The sequence below is a fragment of the Mercenaria mercenaria genome, chromosome 13, assembly GCF_021730395.1.
Source record: "Mercenaria mercenaria strain notata chromosome 13, MADL_Memer_1, whole genome shotgun sequence".
NCBI lineage: Eukaryota > Metazoa > Mollusca > Bivalvia > Venerida > Veneridae > Mercenaria > Mercenaria mercenaria.
Window position 1 is genome coordinate 65,147,291 of NC_069373.1, and position 26,867 is coordinate 65,174,157.

General features: G+C 34.7%; 1 protein-coding gene across 2 annotated transcripts in view; it reads right to left on the bottom strand.

Annotated features, from left to right (window-relative positions):
• The window catches only part of LOC123530251 (glycerate kinase-like), a 30,129-nt gene extending 4,710 nt beyond the window's left edge, over positions 1-25,419 (bottom strand). Inside the window, exons 1-5 of one of the 2 annotated variants that reach the window (XM_053522088.1) lie at positions 25,348-25,419; positions 17,554-17,828; positions 9,253-9,415; positions 8,228-8,411; positions 7,144-7,295 (exon numbers count right to left, since the gene is read on the bottom strand). In XM_053522088.1, coding sequence (XP_053378063.1) covers positions 7,144-7,295; positions 8,228-8,411; positions 9,253-9,415; positions 17,554-17,754 — 700 coding nt within the window. In that variant the 5' untranslated portion in view covers positions 17,755-17,828; positions 25,348-25,419. Of the gene's footprint in view, positions 1-7,143; positions 7,296-8,227; positions 8,412-9,252; positions 9,416-17,553; positions 17,829-21,544; positions 21,654-25,347 lie in introns of those variants that run through there. The other variant, XM_053522089.1, reaches the window with a different exon arrangement.
• Between the last annotated feature and the right edge of the window lie 1,448 nt (positions 25,420-26,867).

Consider the following 26,867-nt stretch of genomic DNA (forward strand, 5'->3'; position numbering starts at 1 on the left):
ATGCAAGATGCAATAAGGCCAATATATTGTAAATGCAAGATGTAATAAGGCCTACATATTGTAAATGCAAGATGCAATAAGGCCAATATATTGTAAATGCAAGATGCAATAAGGCCAATATATTGTAAATGCAAGATGCAATAAGACCTACATATTGTAAATGCAAGATGCATAAGACCTACATATTGTAAATGCAAGATGCAATATGACCTACATATTGTAAATGCAAGATGCAATATGACCTACATATTGTAAATGCAAGATGCAATATGACCTACATATTGTAAATGCAAGATGCAATATGACCTACATATTGTAAATGCAAGATGCAATAAGGCCAATATATTGTAAATGCAAGATGCAATAAGGCCAATATATTGTAAATGCAAGATGCAATAAGACCTACATATTGTAAATGCAAGATGCAATAAGACCTACATATTGTAAATGCAAGATGCAAGAAGGCCAATATATTGTAAATGCAAGATGTAATGAGACCTACATATTGTAAATGCAAGATGCAATGAGACCTACATATTGTAAATGCAAGATGCAATGAGACCTACATATTGTAAATGCAAGATGTAATAAGACCTACATATTGTAAATGCAAGATGTAACTAGAGCTATCACTAAAGGTGATGAATGTACCCCCCGCATGCACTGACACAGTACATTGCAATTTGACGCACACAAGATTGCATAATTATGTGGACTGTATGTATATAGACTGTATGTATACAGTATAGTAACAAAAAACAAAGTCCCATAACTATGCAGAATATTTATCTAAAAGAATGTAACATGCACCATGCACAACTAGGGTTGGTACTGATCACTTGTGTGAAGTTTCATTTAATTGTGTGCAAGGGTTTGGTAGATTAGGCACGCACAAGATTGCATATGCAGACTGTATGTACATAGTATGTTAACAAGAAACAAAGTCCCATAACTCTGCAATTTTTGTCACTGAAAGAACCTAACATGCCCCATGCACAACTACTGTTGTTACTGATCACTTGTGTGAAGTTTCATTAAATTGTGTCAAGGGGATGAGGAGAGATGGTGCGCACAAGATTGTGTCTATGTATATAGTATAGTAACAAAAAAACAAAGTCCCATAACTCTGCAATTTTTTTTTCTGAAAGAACCTAACATGCCCCATGCACAACTACTGTTGGTACTGATCACTTGTGTGAAGTTTCATTAAATTGTGTCAAGGGGATGAGGAGAGATGGTGCACACAAGATTGTGTCTATGTATATAGTATAGTAACAAAAAAACAAAGTCCCATAACTCTGCAAATTGTTTTTCTAAAAGAACCTAACATGCCCCATGCACAACTACTGTTGGTACTGATCACTTGTGTGAAGTTTCATTAAATTCTGTCAAGGGGATAAGGAGAGATGGTGCGCACAAGATTGCGTCTACGGACAGACAGACAGACAGACAGACAGACGGACAGATGGACAGACAGACAGACAGACAACCTGAAACCAGTATACACCCCCTTACAACTTTGTTGTCGGGAGGTACAATAAGACCTACATATTGTAAATGCAAGATGCAATGAGACCTACATATTGTAAATGCAAGATGCAATAAAACCTACATATTGTAAATGCAAGATGCAATAAGGTCAATATATTGTGTATACATAACAAGAGCTGTCCGTAAGACAGTGCGCTCCACTATTCGGAGATATGACAGTAAAATGAATATATGTCTCAATAAGAGACCTCTACTTTAAAAGGAAGATACACCAAGGGGTATAATTCTGTCAAGCACACAAATTAGAGTTATTGGGATTGTTACCACACATGCAGATGATGATGGTAAAGACATATTTTTCAAGTCATTATTATTATTATACCAGATTTATATAGGGCCTGGTGCACAGTAAAGTGCCCAATTCAGCAAAAAATCATGTACATAGCCCCATCTTTCAAACAGTACAAGATAGAACTATGAAATAAAGTTTATAAGTAAGGTATGATACAGATGTAGATGTGGAGGTGAACATTTCTCATGAAAATTTAAAAATAAAGTAGTGCGACAAGTTTAAGTAGGCAAAAATTAGCCATTTTTGCATGTAACGGGTTAGCATCTAAAATTTCATCATTTTTGTAAGCTGTCTCACAGAAATTCTGTTCTTTTTACATCTTCACTATTAAATTTTGTGAAAGAAAATTATCTTTGCTTTCATTTGATATATAACATCATGTTCTTCTGTATTTCTTGTTTTGAGAATCATGGTTTGAACCAAAGTTGTATGGATGTAATGCCCTAGAAATCTGAAAATGTTATACTTAAAAATGTGAAGAAAAAAGTAGTATCTTTTGGTGCTAGAACATGTGGGATGGCCTTGAAAAGTTTGAAAAATATGTAAGTTGAAATAGTCAATGTATCATTTCTGTACATCAAGTCTATAAATAAATATAGCCGAATATCTCATCAAAAGTTAGTTTGTGACAAAAAATCCGTAATGTCCGTCCCCCTACCATAAACTTCATTAAGTGTTATAAAACTAGAAATTTGCAGCACATTTTTATTACATATGATGACATGAGTAACATTTCCAAAAATTGTATAAATCCATCAAGCAGTTTTTTAGATATTGACAAAGTGTAAAAGTTATATGTAATGTCCGTCCCCGTAATGTCCGTCCCCACTTATCATTGATTTTAAATGTTGTATATATATTGTTATTTTCTATCAAATTCAATTCCTTTTATTTCTGATTTACCAGTAAGAACTGAAATTTTTTAAAAAATGCATTTAAAATCAGTAAAATACATTGTTTTGTGACATTTTTTCTTAAAAACACTGTGTGTAAAAAAAATGTCAAAATTTGTTGAAATCTTCAGCAAAATGAATCAGTTTCATACATGAATTTTACTTTCATATAAAGAACTCATGAAAAAACATGAAAAAAGACTAATGAGTATATATATAAAGTAAAACTTTCCCAAACATTATCTATAAGCACATTTAAAGTGTTGGGGGACGGACATTACATTTTTTTACTAAAACTACATGTTGAAAAAAGTAAGTAGAGTTTTAGTCATCTGTCTTCTTGAAATTTATAGTGTTGTAATTTATAAGTTTTAACATCATATCCAGAAAACTATGCCCCCCTTTTGTCCCTTAGTAATTACAAAAACGTTCTGAAATGCTACCATACTGTTTAAACACTTGATCCCCCTCCCTAGTGCCCTACTGTATATTTCTTATCTTTTATATTTTCTCTTATATTTTCATCAACACAATAAAGGGTCATAAGATGCATCAAAATCATTCCTTAATTAAAACAACATAATTAATTAGTGACCTATTGAGATGGCAACAACATGCCATAAAACACAGGTGGCCATAGAAGATCACAAAATCACACTTTCTCAACAGGGTGCCAATATACAAGGGACCATAAAACCCCTAAACTGGATCTTAATTGATCATTATGGAATCTTTACCTAAAACAACACTCTTTGATGTAAGTGTTATAATCCAGTGTATTGTATAAAATTAAAACCCCTAGTAAGGATGTATTTTGCCTTTTTTGCCAAGGACTTCCCCTTTTTAAAAAAAAGTATTGTATTAAATTAAACAGTGAAAAATAAAAGATTGGTACAAGTATACAAACAAGTATACAAAACCCCCAAAAAAACAATGTTTTTTCAATCATAGACAGAACATTATTATGTTATCATTATTTCTTTTTGTACCATAAACACAACACTGATAGAAAGCTAAACTGATACAGTAATGTTATGGTCATCTACATTTAATATGCTTGTATTCTACTGGAAGGTTGTTAGATATGGATTATATTTATGGGAATGCGTGTACTGCATGTATGTTTTTTTCTTTGAAACAGAACAGTACTTGCATACATATAATATGCAGTAAAGAATTGATTGTAAAGCTGATTTTGACAAATACTGCTTAATACTAGCAGAATACTTTTTGAAAATTAGTAAAAATGAAATACCGTATTTTCCCGAATTAAGGCCCCCCCTCTAATTAACGCCCCCCACCCGTTTTGGAGGGGGGAAAAAGTCAACAAGAACGAAAAAAAATCACCTACCTCATTTTTATAAGTCCACATAATAAGTAATTTACAGTAAGTATCCAATGTATTAAGAATTAAACACACTATTAAACAGTACATGTAACGTAAATCCAAAACGTTTATACTAAGTACGGTACGTATCCAATCATCAAATAGAAAAATAAACGGTAAATCCATTTTTGATTTGTTTTTGCACCACCCGCGCACAAGCTTCCTGTCGACTTTAAACAAATTTGCGGCAAAGTGTTAACCTTTTCTTCGGCAGTTCTAATAACTTTTAATTTAAAAGCCGGCACATAAACAGCGTGTCAAACCACTGACATTGTGTATTGCAGTACCCGCATGTACTAAGGAAAATATTATCGGAGTACACAGCTGTTTGGATATGATGACGTAATGTGTAATGTCGCGAGCGTGTCACGGAATACATGAGGTACCGTATTTAAATGCATAATTTTAAGATAAACTGCATTAAATTAGATGCCAAATAATTACCTTTTGGGGGAATTAAACAACACAGAAACACTTTACAGTTGGTTTGAACGATGTTTTTAAGTTTTGTAAAAATTTTAATTCTTATTTTTTTACCTCAAATGAACGCCCCCTCTTTGGAAAATGTAACGCCCCCGGGGGCGTCTATTCGGGAAAATACGGTACTTCAATCTTGCTTGCTTTTTAACTGCTATTTGAATGAATGTCTGAAATGAATTTCCTTTATCATTTAGTAAAACCATTTATTATATTTATAGACATATTACCTATTGAAATGACACAAATGTTTCCTTTGTTAAGAAATTTGAATTTTAGAGTAATTTATGTTCCAAAGTAGTTATAAAAGCTGAACCAGTCATTTTATGTAATGTCCGTCCCCCGTTTCCGGCACTATTTATTTATGATATTTTCTGCTTAAATGTAATATAAATAAGGGTATTTATGTTTCTACTTTGTTGTTTGTATTAATTAATTGCTTTAAAGGTGTTTTCCTGCTGTAAATGTTCCATTTTCCAAATTTTATATTAAAGTGAATTTTACAATTAACAGAAAATAATCGTAATTTCAAAGAAATTAGCTATTTTTAAAAAAATATGGAAAAGCAAAGAGTTAAGGCATATATTTTCTTCATCTGTGACTTCAAACTATTAGAAAATACACATAAAAGAAGTGGTTTTGCATAAAACATTTACAGTAGGAATCTAATTTGAATGACAGTGTAATGTCCGTCCCCAACCCGACATGGCAACTTAAATCCACTTTTTTGAAAAAAATTTCCAAAAAGTTATCTATTTGGGTACTGATCCTTGTGCACAACATGTTGAAGTGTAGAAAAAAGGTATTTTTCAAGGCAAAGTAAAAACTTTATTTTTTGACTTAATTGCTAACCCAATTGGGCACTTTACTGTGCACCAGGCCATAGCGCCCTTTTCATGATAAACAACTGCAGTCACACAGGGCGCGAAATCATCCTCTACTAGTACAGACACAGAGTGATCTGATCAGAGGGACTGAGTGAGATAAAGCCCCCAGAACAGACAGAGAGAAATTTTCAGATACAGACGTGTCCGGCTAACTTAGCCTAGCTCTTTTTGAATAGACAGTCTGGTTCTTTAATGTGCCCGGTGTATAGCACCGATACACGCGAAGCCGTCTTTCCTGGGAAGAACCAGTACAGGCCTCTAGTTAGGTGGGAGACACTCAAGAGCATCTCAGAAATTTCCAGTGCCTGGACCGGGATTCGAACCCCGGACATCTGGACTGAAAGTCAAGTGTGTTACCACTAGACCACCGGCCAACCTATTATCTTATATAGTACCAAAGTTATGTCCAGAAAACGAAGTTTGTCCAAAAATTAAAGTATGAAAGGGGCATAATTTGGTCAAAAATAAAAATCAGAGTTATGGGGATTGTTACCACACATGCGGATGATGATGATAAAGATATATTTTAACTTTCAAGTCTTCACCTTATATTGTACTAAAGTTATATCCAGAAAGCGAAGATTGCCAAAAAACTTTAAGTATAAAAGGGGCATAATTCTGTCAAAAATACAATTAGAGTTATGGGGATTGTAACCACACATGCAGATGATGACAATAAAGAAACATTTTTAATTTCATGTCATTATCTTTTAAAGTACCAAAGATATGTATATAAAAGAAGCTTGCGAAAATTTTTAACATGAAAATAATTCCAAGTATAACAACTTTGTGACCTTGGGTATAATGAGCCCAGCCCCTGCACATACTTTGTTTGTATGCTGGACAATGTTTATGTGAACTTACAGTAAGATATAAGAAATAGTAATAAAGATATGACAGAAAAACAAAGGTTGCCGAAAAACTTTAACCTTAAAAATAACCTAAGTATAACATCTTGGTGACCTGTATAATGGGCCCAGCCCCTGCACATACTTTGTTTGTATGCTGGACAATGTTTATGTGAAGTTACAGTAATATATAAGCAATAGTAACAAAAATATGACAGAACAAGGAGCTGCGTTCAATAAACGCTTGATGCCCCTGGTGGCATCCTTGTCAATATAAAGTAACCTAAGTCCAAAACAAGGTCAAGGTGATGTCTGAAGATGAGGAATGGTCACAGGTTACATCTGCATTAGTATCAAGTCATTCTAGTAAGAGGTATTGATGCTAGACGAAACGGTCCCATTTGGTTAACCAAGAGATGGCCCATATAAAGCAACCTAAGTCCAAATGGAGGTCAAGGTCAAACTGAGGTCAGGTGATGTCTGAAGATGAGGAATGGTCACAGGTTACATCTGCATTAGTATCAAGTCATTCTAGTAAGGGGTATTGATGCTAGACGAAACAGTCCCATTTGGTTAACCTCGTACGGACGGACGGACGAACGGACAGGACAATCACTATATGCCTCCCGCATCAGTAGATGCCGGGGACATAAAAACAAAGGTTGCCGAAAAACTTCAACGAAGAAAGCTCACGCAGACCCCGGGGGCGAGTAGAATAGCCCCCCTGTTCTTCAAATAGTGGAGCTAAAAACTATGTAAACAATCAATCAGACTGTTCCTTCAAGTTAACAGCATACAAATATATTACCCGATATGAGCACTATAAGCAGATCGTCTGCACCCAGACTTCGGACTAGTTCTTCAATCGCCATGGCAGCAGTGTGTGCATTCTCATCTGGCATATTATTCTCTGCTCCCTCAAATACCTTAATCTTGCTGCCTTCCTTAACACACAAATCCCTAAAATAAAATGTTTTCCTTTTCTATTACATCACAGCAAGTGTATCTAAGCATGGAATTAAATTGTAAAATAATGGAAAAATTGGAACACTACTTGCCCAAATACTGTGAAATCATTAAATTTCATGGACACAAAGTTTAATGGTTTTGACCAAAACATCTATTTCACAGAGATACAATTTTGTGGCTTTTAATGTCTGAACATAAAGTGAATGGGAATTTACTTATTTGTTTAGATTTAACTTCATGCACTGGCTCAGCTAAAACACAAAAACCAGTCCATTACTCATACAGTTGAAACCTGACATCTCGAACTCGCTTATCTCAAAATTTCGGCTATCTTGAAGCCATTTTCAAGTCCTGTCCCGAAAACACAAGCACAAAATATAATTTTAAGTTGAATTTCGGTTACCTCAAAGTAAAATGCTCCATCCCTTTAGAAGTCGAGATACCGAGATTCAACTGTATTAATGACTCACTGTATGAGATCCTTTCATCTAAATAACAATTTCTGACTTGGATACACTGCAACATTGCAGGCTTTAGCTTCACAATGAGTTCAATGAGGAAGCTGTCTAGCTGATTGCAGAGGTCAGTGGTTTTACCTAGGTACTTGCTAGTGGCTAAAATATTATCAATTTTATCTTTCTACCTCAAAGTCTGAAAAGTCACCATTCCATGTAAATACAGTTGAACTTGTATTAAATAGTGGAGTGAAAGCCTGGCTGTGTAAGGCAAGTGGCTGCTTAAGAACAGTTATGAGAAAAAAATGTCAATTTGGGAAGTAAGCCGACTGGCTGCTTGATACAGGTGACGGCTTAGGCAGGTTCAGATGTATTCTAATGTCAATAAATCACATTATATTGTTCTTTTACTATCAAACATAAACATGTATAAAAATTAAAACTGCAAACAAACTTTTCAACACATACTGTTTTCCGATCGATGTAAAGACTTTTTGCGATCCATATGGTATACTGATGATTCCTTGAACAATATGGCATCCAATCAAGTCATCAAGGGCACGAGCCATGCCGGAAACTGCCTTACCAAAACCAACAACATACACATTATTGCGCAAATCATATTCTTTGCCATCTATATGCAAGGTGTTTCCTAGGGGGAAATAGAGGAATCAAAATATTTGCAGGTATTCCATAAGAAGGTATTAGTTATGACAATTGGAAATTTCCATCTGATTACATACTCTACGTTATGCAATTTCAACTTTCTCCAGTTGTTATGAAAAGCCATTTGTTTGTGTTGGGTTTAATTATTTTAGTTATGTAAAGGCCAGTAGTTAACCAAACCAGTGTTCCTGGATTCTGTACCAGTACAAACCTGATCTCCACAAGTAACTGCCAACTTCCCCATATGAATCAGAGGTGGAGGAGGACACAATGATTTTAGACACAATGTCTGTTATCAAATCATCATGGAGAACATATGCATCGCCCAAGGATCAAACTCACAACCCCATGATCTTTAGATCTGCGCTCTCCCTACTGAACTAAGCGAGCGGGCATTTGTTTGTATATGCAACAGACAGAGGCGGCTGAAATAGTACATGAACTTGTTGACTGTCATTATGATTCCAATACCTTGAAAGTCAAAATAGTAAAAGTGAAACTATTAACATCTTTTTAAACAGCTATGCTTAAGTTGTTGCCACTGACTTCGCCACATAGCACTTAGAGGTATAATTTTTTCATTTAAGAAAGCCTTTGAGCTGGCTTGTTTGCTGCAGATTCTACCGAGGTACACGCCCATGCCTGAAATGATGCCTGATGTGGCGTATGAGGTTCTCAATGACCAATACAGCTGGAAAATGGTAACAAAACCTTAGGTGTAGTTGTGATTTTAAAACCATGTGTTCCTGAACATTGTTGGTGGATAAATTGATCTAACAACAGCATCAATACACACTCTATGAGGTGATTTACAAATGTCATCATACCATCCTGTGATACAGTCAGGGCGTTCCTGATCATCTGTGGCGGGTACACAGATTTAACAGCAGCGTCAAAAATATCCCTCGCATCTTGGCGTATATTTTGTAACTCCATCTTGTTCAGTTTCCCTGAAGATGATTTAACAGTAGTGAACCGTCTACATACAAACTGAAATAAAAAATTCAAGTGTTGATTCTTTACACACTTGTGAAATTGAATTAAACTTTTTTAATACAAAATAATCAATAATCATTAGAGATGCAAATGAATGTGTGTTATCATTAAACAAGAGATCACAGAGTGATCTTGGCGCCCACCAATGTGCCATTTTTGAGTGTTCCAAATTTCAAGACTTATTGACTAGCTCAAGGTCAAATTTCATATCCATACACAACACAAATCTACGCAAGTGGTCCAAATTTGAAGGCTGTAGCTTGAGAAATGTAAAAGTAGGTCACTAGGTCAAAATCCAGGTCAAATTTTACTTCGGAATACAAAAATATGCATGTGGTCCAAATTTGAAGCCTGTACCTTCAAAAATGTGAAAGTAGGTCACTAGGTCAATGTAAAGGTCAAAGTTTGTTTCGGTACACAAAACTATGCATGTGGTCCAAATTTGAAGGCTGTAGCTTGAGAAATGTAAAAGTAGGTCACTAGGTCAAAATCAAGGTCAAATTTTATGTCGGAATACAAAACTATGCATGTGGTCCAAATTTGAAGCCTGTACCTTAAAAATGTGAAAGTAGGTCACTAGGTCAATGTAAAGGTCAAAGGTCATTTCAGTACACAAAACTATGCAAGTGGTCCAAATTTGAAGGTTGTAGCTTGAGAAATGTAAAAGTAGGTCACTAGGTCAAAATCAAGGTCAAATTTTATTTCAGAATACAAAACTATGCATGTGGTCCAAATTTGAAGCCTGTACCTTCAAAAATGTGAAAGTAGGTCACTAGGTCAATGTCAAGGTCAAAGTTTTTTTCGGTACACAAAACTATGCATGTAGTCCAAATTTGAAGGCTGTAGCTTGAGAAATGTGAAAGTAGGTCACTAGGTCAAAATCAATGTCAAATTTCATTTTGAAACACGAAACTATGCATATGGTCCAAATTTGATGCCTGTACCTTCAAAAATGTGAAAGTAGGTCACTAGGTCAAAATAAAGATCAAAGTTTTTTCCAGTGCACAAAATTATGCATGTGGTCCAAATTTGAAGGCTGTAGCTACAGAAATGTGAAAGTAGGTCACTAGGTCAAAATCAAGGTCAACTCATGTCAAGGTTCATCTTGCCACTCAAAAATATCCATGTGGTCCAAGTTTGAATGTTGTAGTTACTGACAAGAACATTTTAAAAGCTTTTCCCTATATAAGTCTATATGAACCATGTGACCCCCGGGGCAGGGCCATATTTGCCCTTAGGAGGATAATTTGAACAAACTTGGTAGAGAACCACTAGATGATGTTACATTACAAGTATCAAAGCCCTAGGCTTTGTGGTTTGGACAAGAAGATTTTTAAAGTTTTTCCCTATAAAAGTCTATGTAAACCATATGACCCCCAGGGCGGGGCCATATTTGACCCTAGGGGTATAATTTGAAAAATCTTAGTTGAAGACCATTAGATGATGTCACATACAAAATATCAAAGCCCAAGGCCCTGTGGTTTTGGACAAGAGGTTATTCAAAGTTTTTCCCTATATAAGTCTATATAAACCATGTGACCCCCAGGGCGGGGCCATATTTGACCCCAGAGAAATAATTTGAATCATCTTGGTAGAGGACCACTAGATGATGCTTCATACCAAATATCAAAGCCCTAGGCTCTGTGGTTTTGGACAAGAAGTTTTATTTTATTTATTTTGTTGGGTTTAACGTCGCACCGACACAATTATAGGTCATATGGTGACGTTCCAGCTTTGATGGTGGAGGAAGACCCCAGGTGCCCCTCCGTGCATTATTTCATCACGAGCGGGCACCTGGGTAGAACCACCGACCTTCCGTAAGCCAGCTGGATGGCTTCCTCACATGAAGAATTCAACGCCCCGAGTGAGGCTCGAACCCACATCGATGAGGGGCAAGTGATTTGAAGTCAGCGACCTTAACCACTCGGCCACGGAGGCCCCAAGAAGGTTTTCAAAGTTTTTCCCTATATAAATCTATAGAAATTATAGAAATAAACAAAGGGCCATAACTCACTCATAAATTGTTGAACCAGTCTGATTTTTAGGGGGACACAACTAGGGTACCAATACATCATTCTGACAAAGTTTGGTCAAAATCCCCCCAGTAGTTTCTGAGGAGATGAGATAACGAGAAATTGTTAACGGACGGAATGACGGACGGACGGACCACGGACGCAGAGTGATTTTAATAGCCCACCATCTGATGATGGTGGGCTAAAAAAACAAGAGGGTCATTGACCCTAAAGCACTCACCTGTGTACAAGGCTTCAAGTGTGTTTGTATAGTACAGAGTTAGGTTTCTTCTATGTTAGCCTATATGTTAGCCTATATTATATACATGTCACACACTTTTGAACCTAGGGCAATAATTTGAACAATTATGGTAGACACTACAAATCTGATATCACACGCCAAATATCAAGGCTCTAGCTATTATTAATTCAGAGAAGAAAAGTGAGCACGCCCCCTGGCAGCCATGTTTTTGACGGATCAGAATAATATGAACAATCCTGGTAGAGGGTCACACAAGAACCATTTGTGTAAAATTATTTTAAAATCGTGCTTGCAGTTTCAAACAAGAAGATTTTTTAAGTTTCCACTATATACATATAAGGAAAAGTGACCACGCCTCCAGCGGCCATGTTTTTTGAGGAATCGGTATAACCTGAACAATCTTTGTAGAGGGTGACATAAGGACCATTTGTGTGGAATTATTTTAAAATCAGACCATCGGTTTAGGAGGAGATGTCGTTTGAAGTTTTTTCTATTTTTATCTCTGGCAGCCCCTATGTGCAACCAAGCAGAACCATTTGAACAACTTTGGTAGAGGACCACCCAAGGAACATCAAGGCCAAGTTTCATCAAAATCCATTCATTGGATTTGGAGGAGATGTCGTTAAAACAAAAATGTTGATGACGGACGGACAACTTAACGGACGCACGCATGTCCGGACAACAGACGCCGGACACAGCGTGATCACAATACCTCACCATGAGCACTTTGTGCTTATGTGAGCTAAAAACTCTGTTTCAGAATTTGATTATACTGAAAATTAATTAATTGACATTGTAAGATACATATTTTCTTTTTAACCTTTAGCCTGCTAGCCGCAAGTGGTTTTGCCTTTGCGACCAGTGCAGACCAAGATCAGTCTGCACATCCGACGCTATGCAGTCAGTAAATTTTCAGTGAACATCTCTTTGAATAATATGTGATTTAATGATGTATTTATCCACTTTATGTGCTGAGTTGACAACTAATGTCAAGGTGATGTGACAATTAATGTCAAGCTTTCATATTTCAAATTATACTAATCTCAGATTGAACTTGCTTGTTAATGTACATTATCAAATCTCAGACTGAACCTGCTTGTTAATGTACATTATCAAATCTAAAACTGAACCTGCTTGTTAATGTACATTATCAAATCTCAGACTGAACTTGCTTGTTAATGTACATTATCAAATCTCAGACTGAACTTGCTTGTTAATATACATTATCAAATCTAAAACTGAACTTGCTTGTTAATATACATTATCAAATCTAAAACTGAACTTGCTTGTTAATATACATTATCAAATCTAAAACTGAACTTGCTTATCAATGTACATCCTCAAATCTCAGACTGAACCTGCTTGTTAATGTACATTATCAAATCTCAGACTGAACTTGCTTGTTAATATACATTATCAAATCTAAAACTGAACTTGCTTATCAATGTACATTATCAAATCTCAGACTGAACTTGCTTGTTAATATACATTATCAAATCTAAAACTGAACTTGCTTGTTAATGTACATTATCAAATCTCAGACTGAACCTGCTTGTTATTGTACATTATCAAATCTAAAACTGAACTTGCTTGTTAATATACATTATCAAATCTAAAACTGAACTTGCTTATCAATGTACATTATCAAATCTCAGATTAAACTTGCTTGTTAATATACATTATCAAATCTAAAACTGAACTTGCTTGTTAATGTACATTATCAAATCTCAGACTGAACCTGCTTGTTAATGTACATTATCAAATCTCAGACTGAACCTGCTTGTTAATATACATTATCAAATCTAAAACTGAACTTGCTTATCAATGTACATTATCAAATCTCAGATTAAACTTGCTTGTTAATATACATTATCAAATCTAAAACTGAACTTGCTTGATAATGTACATTATCAAATCTCAGACTGAACCTGCTTGTTAATGTACATTATCAAATCTCAGACTGAACCTGCTTGTTAATATACATTATCAAATCTAAAACTGAACTTGCTTGTTAATGTACATTATCAAATCTCAGACTGAACCTGCTTGTTAATGTACATTATCAAATCTAAAACTGAACTTGCTTGTTAATTTACATTATCAAATCTCAGACTGAACCTGCTTGTTAATATACATTATCAAATCTAAAACTGAACTTGCTTGTTAATATACATTATCAAATCTAAAACTGAACTTGCTTGTTAATATACATTATCAAATCTAAAACTGAACTTGCTTATCAATGTACATCCTCAAATCTCAGACTGAACCTGCTTGTTAATGTACATTATCAAATCTCAGACTGAACTTGCTTGTTAATATACATTATCAAATCTAAAACTGAACTTGCTTATCAATGTACATTATCAAATCTCAGACTGAACTTGCTTGTTAATATACATTATCAAATCTAAAACTGAACTTGCTTGTTAATGTACATTATCAAATCTCAGACTGAACCTGCTTGTTATTGTACATTATCAAATCTAAAACTGAACTTGCTTGTTAATATACATTATCAAATCTAAAACTGAACTTGCTTATCAATGTACATTATCAAATCTCAGATTAAACTTGCTTGTTAATATACATTATCAAATCTAAAACTGAACTTGCTTGTTAATGTACATTATCAAATCTCAGACTGAACCTGCTTGTTAATGTACATTATCAAATCTCAGACTGAACCTGCTTGTTAATATACATTATCAAATCTAAAACTGAACTTGCTTATCAATGTACATTATCAAATCTCAGATTAAACTTGCTTGTTAATATACATTATCAAATCTAAAACTGAACTTGCTTGATAATGTACATTATCAAATCTCAGACTGAACCTGCTTGTTAATATACATTATCAAATCTAAAACTGAACTTGCTAATCAATGTACATTATCAAATCTCAGATTAAACTTGCTTGTTAATATACATTATCAAATCTAAAACTGAACTTGCTTGATAATGTACATTATCAAATCTCAGACTGAACCTGCTTGTTAATATACATTATCAAATCTAAAACTGAACTTGCTTGTTAATGTACATTATCAAATCTCAGACTGAACCTGCTTGTTAATGTACATTATCAAATCTAAAACTGAACTTGCTTGTTAATGTACATTATCAAATCTCAGACTGAACCTGCTTGTTAATGTACATTATCAAATCTAAAACTGAACTTGCTTGTTAATATACATTATCAAATCTAAAACTGAACTTGCTTGTTAATGTACATTATCAAATCTCAGACTGAACTTGCTTGTTAATATACATTATCAAATCTAAAACTGAACTTGCTTGTTAATATACATTATCAAATCTAAAACTGAACTTGCTTGTTAATATACATTATCAAATCTAAAACTGAACTTGCTTGTTAATGTACATTATCAAATATCAGACTGAACTTGCTTGTTAATATACATTATCAAATCTAAAACTGAACTTGCTTGTTAATATACATTATCAAATCTAAAACTGAACTTGCTTGTTAATGTACATTATCAAATCTCAGACTGAACTTGCTTGTTAATATACATTATCAAATCTAAAACTGAACTTGCTTGTTAATGTACATCATCAAATCTCAGACAGAACTTGCTGGTTAATGTACATTATCAAATCTCAGACTGAATCTGCTTGTTAATATACATTATCAAATCTAAAACTGAACTTGCTTGTTAATGTACATTATCTAATCTCAGACTGAACCTGCTTGTTAATGTACATTATCAAATCTCAGACTGAACCTGCTTGTTAATATACATTATCAAATCTAAAACTGAACTTGCTTGTTAATGTACATTATCAAATCTCAGACTGAACCTGCTTGTTAATGTACATTATCAAATCTAAAACTGAACTTGCTTGTTAATATACATTACCAAATCTAAAACTGAACTTGCTTGTTAATGTACATTATCAAATCTCAGACTGAACTTGCTTGTTAATATACATTATCAAATCTAAAACTGAACTTGCTTGTTAATGTACATTATCAAATCTCAGACTGAACCTGCTTGTTAATATACATTATCAAATCTAAAACTGAACTTGCTTGTAAATGTACATTATCAAATCTCAGATTAAACTTGCTTGTAAATGTACATTATCAAATCTAAGACTGAACTTGCTGGTAAATGTTCATTTATCAAAGCTCAGATTAAACTTGCTTGTAAATGTACATTATCAAATCTCAGATTGAACTTGCTTGTAAATGTACATTATCAAATCTCAGATTGAACTTGCTTGTAAATGTACATTATCAAATCTCAGACTGAACTTGCTGATTAATGTACACTGATCTTGCTTGTAAATGTACATTATCAAATCTCAGATTGAACCTGCTGGTTAATGTACATTATCAAATCTCAGACTCAACTTGCTGGTTAATGTACACTAACAAATCTCAGACTTAACTTGCTGGTTAATGTACACTGATCTTGCTTGTTAATGTACATTATCAAATCTCAGACTGAACCTGCTGGTTAATGTACATTATCAAATCTCAGACTCAACTTGCTGGTTAATGTACATTATCAAGTCTCAGATTGAACCTGCTGGTTAAAGTACACTGAACTTGCTGGTTAATGTACATTATCAAATCTAAGATCGCTTTTGCTGGTTAATGTACATTATCAAAGCTTAGACTGAACATTAATCATCAAATCTCAGATGTGTTTGCTTAGAGCCATATTTTGGGTCCCATGCAGTAATGTCTTAAGGAGATTTAAAGCAATGTAACTGGTCTGAATTCTGAAACTGGACCAATTCATGATGTCAGTCAAATGGTGGCCATTTTTCAAAAATTACACCTGTATCATCATCTCTCAATGATTGACTGGAGTTGTTTGTTTTGTTGCTAAAAGTGAGTTTTAGGTAATTTACACTGTACACATACATAATTCTCCAACACTTAACCATGACATTTTGTTATATGGATGATGTCTAAGATCGGTCGAGTTGCAGATCTAGGACTGTGGCATGTCTTTTTATGACCTCCAGACGCTGCCAAACAGTTTGGTATAAATTGCTATTTATCATTTTTTTGCAGTATGCATACACTACTGCTAGTAAATGTACACACTATCAAATGTGTAACTGCATATTTATTTTCATGTATATATATATCTTATTTTCTAACTCTGCAAAGTTCAAGCTTATGTATAATTTGCCATAATACAGTAATAATAATCATTTGTTACAAGTCACACCTTAGCATTATGTTTATGTGTTGTATATCGAAATTTCTAATTTACTAACACTGTGAAGTTCAAACAAATCTGTTTCTGTAAAATGTATATACTTTATTATGTAAGTTTTATGGCTACTACTGGCAGCCCAAAACAGCATAATAAATTCAAAGATGTATTAGACTAGTATATCAATGTAAAATTTTCCATTTTTTTTTCTATAAAACTAAATAAAACTTTGATAGTTTTGCTTACTTCCTAATATAGTACAGTTTTCAATTTTACAAAAAAATACGTGTTGCTAAAACAGATAATAAAACTTAACTAGAAATCTATGTAGGTATGCACCTCTGAAAGAAATAATGTAATTTCTTTTTCCAGGCTTAATTTCTAAGATGCCTTACAAACTTAAATGTCAAAAATGCATAATATCAGGAACTGGCAATATAGGTTAGCAGGCTAACAAAAAATCTTGAAGGATCTCAAAAACTCACCGTTCAAATTTTTTCCATCACTTTCCTTCTAACCTAATATTGCAATAACTTTACATGTAATACTTAAATATACTACATTAATATGATATGGTAGAGGTTACACAGTGATGCAATTATTTGCAAAGACCTTTTTTCTCAAAACAAAAGAAGTGTTTATTTCTATATTTACCTCTGATCTCCTGTCTACTTGTCTGGTAAAGACAGAAGCTCCCCAAGATGTATCCAGTCTACTTCCAGTTTTATAGGATAACAATTTTCTACTGTGTCTTATGTTATGTTGAACAAGGAAATGTCCGGCTCTTAGTTGATAGATACATGTGGAAGCACAAGTCCTTGATAATTTACTGACCCAGTTTTGACAGATGTACATCCTGATAAGTCAGTGTAGAGTACATCTATAATACACTCCAAAACTGTTCTACAGTATCATAGTTAAACATCTACCTGAAAAAAAAGAATTATCATCATACTGACATATTGATTTGATCATTTTATAGATCTATCCATCACATAATTAATTTTTTCAAATTAATATTTTAGACATTTTTGAAAGGGGACATATTTCAATCTATAAGTCTTTTCCGTCTTCACTGGCACACATGAATATATAACAAATTAAATAACAAAACTGGGCATAAGAATAGTATGAGATGGTAGTGACTAGGTAGGCCTGATTAATTAACTTAAATGATTTCCAGTGATGCTGGATGGGCATAATTATTAATTACTAAACTAAAATTTCACTAAATGCTCTACAACATGGTATGTACTATCTACTTCAATTAAAAGATACAGTGGATCAAATATCTGCCACTGTCAACATTTACAAAAACTTTTTCTTCTTGACTGGAACATATCACAGGTGGAGGTAACACTTTTAGGATTTATAAAAGGCCAATAAGCTACATACAAAACATGTATCAAAATAATAGCCAAATGTTTTTTAGTAAAAAGAACTTCTAGTAACTAGATGCCCATGGGCAACATGTCAAGCCTGCCAGCTGTCAAAAAGACTAGGAGTTGCACCCAACAATCTGTCTCATTGAGGCAAACATTTATGCTAAATAAAACAAGAGGGCCATGAAGGCCCTGTATCGCTCACCTGACCTATTGACCTAAAGATCATCAAGATTAACATTCTGACCAAGTTTCATTTAGATATGGTCATAAATGTGGCCTCTACAGTATAAACTAGCTTTTCCTTTGATTTGACCTTGTGACCTAGTTTTGACCCCAGATGACCCACTATCGAACTCGCCCAAGATTTTATTGAGGGTAACATTCTGACCAAGTTTCATTAAGATTGGCTCAAAATTGTGACCTCTAGAGTATTAACAGTCAAATTGTTGACGATGACGATGGTCGACGACGGACACAGGGCGATCACAAAAGCTCACCTTTGAGCACTTCGTGCCCAGGTGAGCTAAAAAAGAGTGCTTTATGCATGGCAAAGTTACAGCCCGGACAAGCTCTAAAATGACCTTTGACCCCTGACTGTGACCTTGACCTTTAAGATAGGAACCTGGGGTTTGTGCAGGACACTCCGTCTCACTGAGGTTAACCTTCATGCCAAATATAAACAAGACTGCTCCATGCAGGTGAAAGCTATGGTCCGGTCAAACAAATCTTGACAGACGGACGAACGGACGCAAGAACATACACCAAATTGCCATTGTGACAACTATGTCGAGCTCACCGCCAGCCGGCTTGACAAAAATATTTCAATGAATCACTTTGAAAACAAGAATAATGTCAACATTGTTGAACACAGTTGTGCCCCCTGTAAATGCTCGATAGGATAACATTATAAAATCCAAAAATGGGTTAAACTCCAACAAAAACAAGAGCGGTCTGTTGACAAGGAAATCATGTGATGATGGTAAAACCATCTGATCTTAAAATGCCCACACACTTGGCAATGCTTGGTAAATCAATTGCTTGCCATAATCTCCAGGCAAATTGGCATTTATGTCACAACCTTTAACTTTATGAACATAATGAAAGTATTCAATGCATCTGCAGTATCAGCTTCATTTATCATTTTATGCATACAGTCTTAAAATCTTAAGATTGAACCTGCAGTTTTGATTTAAATTGTTATTCTAACAGAATTCAGATCCTATAGACTGAAAACATCTTTAAATTTATGGAAAGTCCATATATTTACAGAATGTCTGTAAAAACTACAAAATCCTACATCCAGTATTATCTTGTCTTGATATAAGTGACAGAGTTAATCGGTTTAAATAAATCAAAGTACTGAATGAAAACTGTGTGGAAAAGATGTTTAAAAAGTCTGAGATATCATGGGTTTTCTGTATCAAACTACGGCAAGCATAAGGTACTGTTAAGAGGAATCATCTTAATTAACTTGAGTGAGATAGTTTAATGATATTACGGACTATAGATGTTGAAAAAACACATAGTGTTTGCTCCATTGGGGATAACACAATTAGTGAGACAAACAGCGCATAATTTTCACTTAGATCTGAAAAAAAGATTAATATCTAACAGAGAACAGAAAAGGTCAGATTCCGTGAATGCAGTCCCATCAAACCACAACCCCATAGAAGTGTATGTATGAATGTGTACACATTAACCTATCTATCAAATATATATATGAAAAAAAACTTTAAGACAACGCATGAAAGGAACACAGTCGGGCTATGTCTTGTAACTGTCAGTGCAAACACACTATGGTGAATTTAAACTGGTTTATGCTGCGCCTTTAACCTTATCATTGGCACCCATCATGGTTCCAAAGTCAACATCTAAAAGTCAAGTTGGGTCATTGACTTTAATATAGACTTGCATTAGACTTAAGCATTTTTTGTAAAAGAAGGATCTCTCGTGCTGTAAATGATGTAAAACAAACTACATTTTTGTAGAAGATTTATGTAGCAATTTATATTTTATTTCATAATACAGAATAAAAATCCAATACCTTGACAGTTCCTCTTTGTTCCTGATAGTATATTTCTCAATTCAAAAACGTTATTTTATAAAAAAAAAAAACAACAAGAGCTGTCACTAATGGTGACAAATGCCCCCCATAGCGCCTTGACCTTTGACCTGGTGACCCCAAAGTCAGTAGGGGTCGCATACTATCAGCATGTGAAGTTTGAACGTCCTGGGTGCAGTGGTTCGCGAGTCAAGTGCCTTCATGCAAAAAGTTAACGTTGTGAGGAACAAACTAACGAACGGACGGACAGTTGAAAACTAATATGCCTCCCTTCGGGGGCATAAAAATCATGACATTATGCTGCAACTGATAAAACAAAACAGGAACTAGACAGTTTCCCTTGAGGCCGGATATTCCCAACTGCACCTACAACCAGTGAAAGAATCTTATATTCTTTAATAGAATACAAAAAGTGTCAAATTGAGTTTTAATTTTATTGTAGTCTAAGAATCATAACAAACTGATAAACTGATATTACATTCAGGAATTATGGATTATTATTAATGCAAACAATTGACATTGTGTTAATAACTTAATAGAACATCAAACTTCATAAAAAGAATCTGTAATACCAGGAATTTCCATTAATGATAACACAACTTCTTTTATTCTTATGGGGCACTGTGGTTTATCAAGAGAACTCTGCCTTTTAGATAGCAACTAAATTCACACTGGTTTTTTATTAATTGTGATGTCCATTATCTCTTTACAAAGATAAGTTTTAAAAGAATTTTTCTAAGTTTGCTATTAAGTATAAATACTGCCACGTCTGACTTGATGTTGCACCCACATAATCTAAATGTGCTGATACCATGAGGTTGAATGTGACGTTACACAGGATTAATGTGTATTTTTAAAACTATTTGTTATGTTTACATGATCTGAAAAGAGACTTTGCATTCCCGGATTCAGAAAATTGTATTTAATAGAGAAACGAATTGACAGCAAAGGCATGATCGTTGGGGCCCATAGCGCCAACTGTATATACTGGACTAGTGGCCTCTGGTGCATTCTGGGACTAGCAGCTTCTGTGCACCGAACAATTTTTCTGTCGTAAGTCTAGTTTTGATACATTTGAAGAAATGGATACATTTGAAGAAATGATTTGATCTTGTTCATTTATTCCAAACATTTAAAAATTTGCCTTTGTTCATAATTTTCTTAACAAAAGGCTGAAGAGCAAAACCGTCAGGCTTACTGTCACAACTGAAAATCTCAAAAAGAAAAATGAATGCAGAAATAAGATTCTGTATGACTAGGTTTTCCCGTCAGATAGGCAGCGCCTAATTTCATATTACTTCCTTGTCTTATCATAGCAATGAAGGAAGTAAAACAATGATGTAATTTGTAAAAAGCAGGATTGGTAACCTTCTGTCAACAAATGGCGCATTAAAAATAAAGGGAAGTAACTATCGACTTATTGCAAATACGTGGTACAATGTAGCGGATGCGAAGTGAGACGTACTTAGGTTATAGGTCAGAGACCACCAATTTTGACAAAATTTGCTATATTTAATGTGTTTTGAAAAAAAAGTTTTATCTAATGAATTTCTCCCGCCATGCGAACAATGTAAACAGGTGGTCATCTCATTCACACGTAAATTACTTAAATAAAGTATCACTATTCATATGTTTTTCGTCCGATATTTTGGTGGAACTAAGACAGTTTTTGAAGAAAATCTGACTGGAATACATGTTTCGATTTATGGAAGGCCGTACACGCCATAATGTTATAATAATGCTTTGAATAACCAATATACTTCAGTGTTTACTAGAGAGCCTGACGATGAACTTCCTGCATTAGATGGTGACCCAACATCACCATTGCCCGATATAAACTTTACAACACCCGGCATTGAGAAATTACTTTTGAACTTAAATCCATCAAAGGCCTCTGGTCCAGACCTTCTCCCCACTCGTGTACTGAAGATGATGGCCAAGGAAATAGCACCGATACTCTGTCATATTTCAACAGTCGTACGACACTGGCCAAGTACCTGCAGACTGGCAGAATGCTAACGTGACAGCAGTCTACAAAAAGGGTGATAAGACCAACCCTGCAAACTATCGTCCTGTGTCGTTAACGTGCATCTTGTGTAAGACCATGGAGCACATAGTATTCCGTAGCGGCACAGGGTAAAACGCAGACCACAAAGGGAAAGAGGAGTGCAGACCAGTTGAGTTATATAGGGGATCTGCAAAATGCAGACCACAAAGAATATAATAGGTATTGGAAAACGCAGACCACATAGAATGCATGAAAATTTGGAAATAGCTGTTATGACACTTGTGTTTTATAAGTGGACATGATATGATGACATTGGAATGTCAGTTAATTATAAGTTATTGTGAATTTGTAGAGCTTCATTGAATAAAGAGACTCTTTTTTGTTCTGTTATTTTTTTACAAAATTTATCTGCATACATTATTAAAATTCAAGATAGTCTAATAATCATTTGGGAGACTTTTATAATATCAAAAGTCGAATCTTTAACTAAGATACAAAAATATCAATAGTTGAATATTAAATACATAATTTATGCAATTTCTCAAAACTTGTATTTATTAACTGTCTATAATCACAAAGAAAAGAAACACAAATTGTAAATATATACATACATTTAATTTAGTAATAAATTATGAATAAACTTTCTATGACCACAAGTTGAAAAAAAAAGATATCTATTATACATCTAATTTAACAATAATTACACCTTCAGTGAACTGCAGAAAAAACACATTAATTCTAAAATGAATAATAATTTTCTCAGTGTGTACATGAATTTAGTATCTAAAATAATAATAAATATTGTTGGTATTAAGGAAAAAGCAATGGCATTTATAAGCATAGTGCTCTTTGAAGCTGAATTCTGCAAATATTATTTTTGAAGAATCATTTGTTTGAAATTTGAAAAGATATATATTTCAGTATATTTTGTCTGAAGACACATCTTTGCATGGCTCAGCTCATAGGTTTTATGACTTCAAAAGTAAACTGTAATTGTTGATCTGTTTCATGGTTAACTGACAGAAACTGTGGTACTTAGTCTGCTTTTAAAATATTTGTTTTAAATTTATGATTAATTTGAGAAAAATACCAAAGTCTAAAGCTGCATCAACATATTACAATGACTGCATTTATAATATTGACTGAACATAACATGATAAAATTTAATAAATAAGGTATATGAAAAAAAAGATTTGAAATTAAAAGGCTTAGGCTGATTAAATCATTGACATATTAGTTGCATCTGATTATAGTTTTTAAGCCTCCAATCAAAGAGTTCTGTTGTTACAAAATGTTCAAAAAAACAAATACAAGATAGAAAGATTATCTAATCTACTAACTGATTAGAGGTGCTATTTCTCATTTATTCATTATTGAATAATCCAGGAAGTCTACTGAATAATGCTTTTCATAATGTATTAATTTATCCCCTGTAACAATCTAGCATTGTTTAATTTTTTAATCAACATCTTTTGCAACTGATGACAGCTTTATCACTTACTGGAGTGCTAAAAGGATTAAAATATTGAACTAACAACATATTTGTTGTCACATCTTGATGTTTTAGTTCATAACATGTATTAGAAGAAATATCAGCTTTGATACATTTTAAGGCCCATCTAGACGGTACTCCTTGCTGTATAAACCTGAGGTGTACATTTTTTTAAGGAGTACACCTTGTACATCTACACGGCAAATCATGGTTTATGCACTCATTATCCTTTATTTATACACCTTGACAAATATGACACACTGGTATCCTTCCAGCATGGTTTTCGATCTAACCATTCATGCGAGTCTCAACTTCTTAACACTGTGGGGGACTTATCTCGCAGACTTGATCATAGGAAAACAACTGACACTCTTATACTGGACTTAAGTAAGGCCTTTGATACTGTGCCGCACAGATAGCTTCTGCACAAGATACGCCATTATGGAGTCACTGGGACCACCAACAAATGGATTGAAGCATGGTTGTGTCATCGCCAGCAAAGAGTTGTATTGGATGGCTCCTCATCCTCTGATGCGCCAGTTATCTCAGGGGTTCCTCAGGGCACAGTGTTAGGGCCTCTGATGTTTCTACTTTATGTAAATGACATAGCTAATAAAGTATCACCTCTGACAGTTATTAAGTTATTTGCTGATGACTGTTTGCTATACCGTACCATCAACAGTATTAGTGATATGTTACAACTTCAGCAAGATCTGAATTCTCTGGTCGAATGGTCTCACACCTGGCTCATGAACTTTAACGCGGCCAAATGTCACCTACTGAAGATTACCAGGAAAATATATATTGAAACTAGCTATAATATCGAAGGCAATGTCCTCCAGAAGGTAGATTCCCATCCCTACCTCGGAGTTGAACTTACCTCAGATCTTACCTGGAAACACCACATAAACAATATTACTGGCAAAGCTAATAAAATACTAAACCTTTTAAGACGACATCTCTACAACTGCAACCAGGAAGTGAAACAGAAAGCATTTACATCTCTTGTTCGGCCACATCTCGAGTACTCTTCCTCAGTATGGGACCCCTATTACAAACAAGATATTCTGACATTGGAAAAAGTGCAACGCAGGGGTGCCCGTTTCGTTACGGGAAATCATTCTTACAGAGACAGCGTTACATCTATGCTGAACGACCTCAAATGGCATCCTCTCAAACAACGTAGGCAGCAAAAACGACTGACTACTTTCTACAAGGCAGTTAACAAAGAGTCTCCTGTTACCATCCCGGAGTACCTCCAACGTCCTGTCCGTCATGCTACTAGAAAACACCACCAAGCCTACATTGAACTCCGTGCAAACTATGAGCAGTACAAGAACAGCTTCCTGCTCCGTACTACCCGTGAGTGGAATGCTCTCCCACCAGACCTCGTGCAGGCCACATCTGCAGGCGACTTCAGTCACCGCCTGCAGAAATACACCGCCTAGACACTACTAGGGTTTTTATCTGTTTTTAACTTATACATATAGAAGCTTTTAACCATTGTGATGTCGTCATTTGCCTGCGATACGAAAGCCCTTGGCAGTACGAGCATAGATGTAGAAGTTATAATGGAAGTCTAAGGGAAACAATTGATGTTCTCTGACCTATATTAGAGCTAAAGCGTGACTTTTGTCGAAGGCCATCACAGGTAATGTTAATGGTCACAAATATATTGTAGATGTTGTAGAAAAACGTTTTCGTACAAAAATAAGCGTGAAATTTGAATATTATTTTTTTTTAATTTTGGTATCTTTGTTTGACATGTGTGCCCATATGCATCTGAGTTTTTGGACTAAAAATGCTCATTTTTATCTCGTTAATGTCAGAGAATGATCAAAATAAATAGAATTTATTTCTATTTCTTACGGCATGAATCATATGCCAGCTTCCAAACAAAATGCTATGCCGATAACTTAAACTTTGGTGAAAAATTGCAATAGAACAACAATAGATCTCGTCTGAATCTTTGCCTGTAAATCAACAGGGGGTGACCTCAGTAAACTGTCAACATCTTTCTTAAAACTGAACATTTCTTGCTGAAACTTTGTAAAACAATTGGTATTGGATCGTGTTTAACAATAGCACTGTAAAATGGGCAATTATGAAACGAAACATTCATTTATAGGTCAGAGACCACCAATTCAAAAAAGTACAGGGAACTTACTGGGGATAAGGGAAGTGTATAACTGGGAATAAGGTAATATTTGTCCGTTCTGAATGGTCAGTCATGTAAACAAACCCAAGAAGTGAATATGTTCTCATTGTTTTCTCGTTTAGGGCAAGCCCATTATTTTAACTGGGGACCATATGCCGCTTTTCATGGAATTACACACTAGTGTAGCATTGAAGGTTCCATGTGCACCACTGTATGAACACATCTGCGGATGTCTCTAAATTGTTTTTGTACTTTTAACATGTGTAAATGTTGAGTTCTGCTCAACCCGGGGCTAGAGGGCGTGGACGGTAGCTTGCATTTCCACTACCGTCCATGATCAGGCTCAATCAAACCGAGCCTGCAACATTTTCATTTTTGTTGTGTTGAGCGACCTGTGGAGTTTCCACTTTTTCTATTCAAAATGGAATATTTTTACTGCATTCACAGTATTTCATTATACATTTTGACAAAATTTGCTACATTTAATGTGTATTGAAAAAAAGTTTTATCTAATGAATTTCTCCCGCCATGCGAACGATGTGAACATTGGGCCATCTCATTCATATGAAAATTATTTAAATAAAGCATCACTATTCATATGATTTTCGTCCAATATTAAGTTTATACTAATTTGATTTAGCTCGGTTGTGACGAAAGCTTCAAGCTTATTGGAACCACTCTCGAGTCCACTTTCCGGAAAAGCCAGTACTGGTGTCATATGAGAATAAAATCTGGAAAGTAGATCCCTCGGAAGCACCGAGAACAAGGCAAGCAGTGAAAATTGCAGACTCGGTTTGATTGAGTCTGTTCATGCTCGTGACCCCAGTGGGACTCGAACCCACGACCCCTGGATTGAGCGGCCG